Below are 3,725 nucleotides of genomic sequence, written 5' to 3'. Positions count from 1 at the left end.
ATATATATATATATATGCGCGCTCGCGCGTTCGGGCATGCAACTAATAGATGATAATATTTCTATATCTACCATTTGAACACAACTATGTTTAATATCATGTATTTTGGTGAATCATATAATGCTTCCTAGTAACATTAAAATTTTGAACTTTTCTCTAATAAAAATAACATTTAGACCACAACATCTTCTTGTAACATGACTTTGAGTCACAATTAAAATGTAACTTTTAGTCACAATTAGAAAAAAAACGGACTGCAACATAGTTACGATGACATTAGAAGAAGTACTGTTAAAGTTTATCAATTAAGGAATGAAATGAAAAGTATTTTAACACTGAAAAGTTTTAGTTTTATTCTTTCTTCGTATTGTTTTTTGTTAGCTAGCTAGTTGCTTGCCAATAGGTGGTGTACTGGGATACTGATTCTGTATTTTTATAAGTGTGACATAAGCTCGAATAGATTTGAGATGAGGTGGCTAATTTTGCTTAGGTGTATATTCAGGTGGGGCCCAGAGAAGAAAAGGACAGAGAGAGGTTTCCGCCACCAAACAACATCATTCTGATGCTTGCAGGCGCAGGCCTGCTCTGGATGGGGTGGACAGGATTCAACGGTGGAGATCCATTCGTGGCAAGCATCAACGCATCTCTGGCCGTCCTTAACACCCACGTGTGCGCTGCCACGAGCTTGCTGACGTGGGTCATCCTTGACGTTTGCATCTTTGGCAAGCCCTCTGTGATTGGCGCCGTACAAGGCATGATCACCGGCTTAGTTTGCATTACTCCTGCTGCAGGTACAATATCATATTCCTCCACAATTAAAATCTTCCAAAATGTCTCACTGCATAAGGTCAATAAGTTGTATCTAAGTGGTCCTCATATATTCCTGAATTATAATAAAGGACTTTCTCTTGTAGTCGTTCTAAAAATAAACTATCAGTAATCTCTTATTTTTTAGCCATTAGATCTATATTAAAATTTGTCTATTTTGTATTTTTTTTAATTTGTTGTGATTTTAACTAGATCTAACAGTTAAAAATGAAAACTATCGATATGATAGATGACTAAAAAAACTCTCTTAAAATAAATATTTTATACAAATATTGAAACTTGATAACTATTTTTGTTCTGTTTAAACTTGGAATATGGAAAACTCGAATTCTATATTTTGTGATTAAGTTCGACGTAGAATTACCGTCAAAACATCCCTGCAATCACGAGACTTGGTAAGATTTTAATTTAATAAAGTAAAAACAACTTTTGGTTATGTATCTTTATACAAGAAATTATTGACGCACCATCTAGACATATAACTAATTGAGTCTAGAGTAGCAAACGTTCCGACTTTAAACTTTATTGTACTAAAACAGAATTTGTTGTCTGAAAAATTAGAATCAAGCATAACAATACATATCATCAAACGTTAATAACTTTATGTGACAAAATTCTATAAATAAACTAGAAAATTAGTATTTTATCTTAACTTTTTTCCCAATAAATAACATATGTTTTTTTTTTTTTTTTTTTTTTTAAAATCACACAGGAGTGGTGCAAGGTTGGGCAGCCATTCTAATGGGAATGATATCAGGAAGCGTTCCATGGTACACAATGATGATACTTCACGACAAGGTGAAGCTCTTGAGGCACGTCGACGATCCGATGGCCGTCTTCCACACCCACGCCATTGCCGGCGTCTTAGGAGGCATCCTCACCGGCTTCTTCGCTGTTCCGAAGCTCTGCCGCCTGTTCTACATGGTTCCAGACTGGCAGAAATACATCGGACTGGCGTACGGCCTCCAGACAGGTCGAACCTCCGACGGATTTCGACAGATGGGAATTCAGTTGGGAGGCGTTGTCTTCGTTGTTTTGTTGAACGTTGCCATGACAAGCTTGATTTGCATGTTTATAAAGTTGATGAATATTCCTCTAAGGTTGGACGGTGATGAACTGAAGATTGGTGATAAGGCCGTGCATGGAGAGGAGGGTTTCGCGTTGTTGGATAGGGAAGATGAGTGGTTTGAGAATGCCAAGACAAATACAGTTTTTGATGCGGAAGATTATCACTCGTCTGTTGTGTCAAGGTCCATAAGTGAAGTTCAGTTAGTTTAATGTTTTTTTTTTTTCTTTTTTTCTTTTTCCGAAGTTGGGTTTTAATAGTTTGTACTTGTACGTGTTATAGTATTGGAATGAATTTAAAACAATATATATACATATGTATATATAATTTGACACTTTCATTTCTCTTATAAAAGGCAGGCAAAGGCAGTACGGAAAACGTGATCATTGAGGGGGGTAAAAAACTACGAATTACACGCATTGATATCATATTAATATGTTCACTTTTACGTGTTCGAATTGGATTTATCCCCGTTGAATACAAAAGCGGACCCCACTTATAGGGTTCACGGAGATTCTACCGTGTCAGGCCACTTTTGTATTTATGAGAATAAATCCCCGTTAGAACACAAAGAATTTTCCTACTAATATACTTTAAATCCCAAAATTTATTTTGTGATAACCTTTTTTTTTTGTTTTTTGAAAGGCTGTGATAACCTTTTTTTGTCGCATTCAATGAAAAGTACGGCCTCGTTCGTTTCGCTGATTCGAGTTTAGAATTTGAGTTTTGTTACAGTAAAAAACTCTCACAAACAATCACATCTAACTTTTTTACTACAGTAAAAAGCTCTCACAAACAATCACATCTAACTTTTTTACTACAGTAAAAAGCTCTCACATACAATCACATCTCAACTCAAATTTTAAACTCAAATCATCGAAACGAACGAGGTCCTGACTATTGGATGTGATATGATTTTAATGCACCAATTTCCAGCTTTCAAAAAGACGCAATTTTTCTTTTTTTTTTTCCAATTTTCAATTTTTCCCGTTGATTTTTTTTTTTAAATGACTTTTCGTAGGCTAATAGTAGACATTTTCTAAAGACCCGTAAAAAATCAAAGCGCCAACGCCCGTACAGGACTCTCGTTTCAAGAGTTGAGACTCAAGAGTTTAAGACACAGGAACACAAAACCAAAACAAACTCTCTCTCTCTCAAAACTGAAAATGTCCGACGGTGTCTTGACGGTCCTAGATGGGACCCACCTCCGAGCCACCAACCTCTCTCCGCCGGACTCCAACGTGGCCCTCACCGGAGCTGAGCTTCTCGACCTTGCCGATTACACCGTCTCCTCTGCTCTCTTCGGCCTCGCCTTGCCTCAAACCCTCATGTCCTCCGCTCTCCGTCGCATCGGCATCCGCGACAACGACGACGTTTTCCGTCGCACCGAGCTTGCTCCTGATCAGGCTTCTCAGACGATCAAGCTCTACATCGCTGCGATCGCCGATGAACTACAAGGTATGAATGTCCAAACGCACATTTATGTTTTTGTGTGTGGCTTTACAAATTTATGCTTATTTATTCGCGATATTGCTGCTAGAAATGATCAAAAGCTTTAGTGTTAACTCTGAGAAAGTAGGGATCAATGGAGAAATTACGCGATTAATTGCGAACTTTAGTTTTGAAAAAATGAAATGTGGAGTTGACTTTTAGGAGTTTTAATTTCTGAGCAATGGAAGAAGCAAAACCATATTTCTTGCATTTTGATAAGTAGAGAGGATGAATTTGGATGATCAAAATGTGTATCTAATTTAAATTGAAGATTAATACATGACCACAATGTGTTTGGTATGTAGATGATCCGATTGTTGTAGCAGTCTTGGACGGAAGA

The 3,725-nt window shown here is 37.2% G+C and overlaps 2 protein-coding genes across 2 annotated transcripts in view; both read left to right on the top strand.

Moving 5' to 3' along the window:
- Positions 1–2,106, top strand: part of LOC21407317 (ammonium transporter 3 member 3) — a 3,169-nt gene extending 1,063 nt beyond the window's left edge. The window contains exons 2-3 of the mRNA XM_010103994.1: positions 503–791; positions 1,541–2,106. Of these exons, the coding sequence (XP_010102296.1) occupies positions 503–791; positions 1,541–2,106 (855 nt within the window). The remainder of the gene's footprint in view (positions 1–502; positions 792–1,540) is intronic.
- Positions 2,107–2,949: 843 nt separating this feature from the next.
- Positions 2,950–3,725, top strand: part of LOC21407316 — a 2,503-nt gene continuing 1,727 nt past the window's right edge. Inside the window, exons 1-2 of the mRNA XM_024169419.1 lie at positions 2,950–3,352; positions 3,691–3,719. Of these exons, the coding sequence (XP_024025187.1) occupies positions 3,061–3,352; positions 3,691–3,719 (321 nt within the window). The 5' untranslated portion in view covers positions 2,950–3,060. The remainder of the gene's footprint in view (positions 3,353–3,690; positions 3,720–3,725) is intronic.

The sequence above is a fragment of the Morus notabilis genome, unplaced genomic scaffold (assembly GCF_000414095.1).
Source record: "Morus notabilis unplaced genomic scaffold, ASM41409v2 Scaffold205, whole genome shotgun sequence".
NCBI lineage: Eukaryota > Viridiplantae > Streptophyta > Magnoliopsida > Rosales > Moraceae > Morus > Morus notabilis.
Note: the sequence above shows the minus strand (reverse complement) of the source record. Positions and strands in the feature narration are given on the sequence as shown.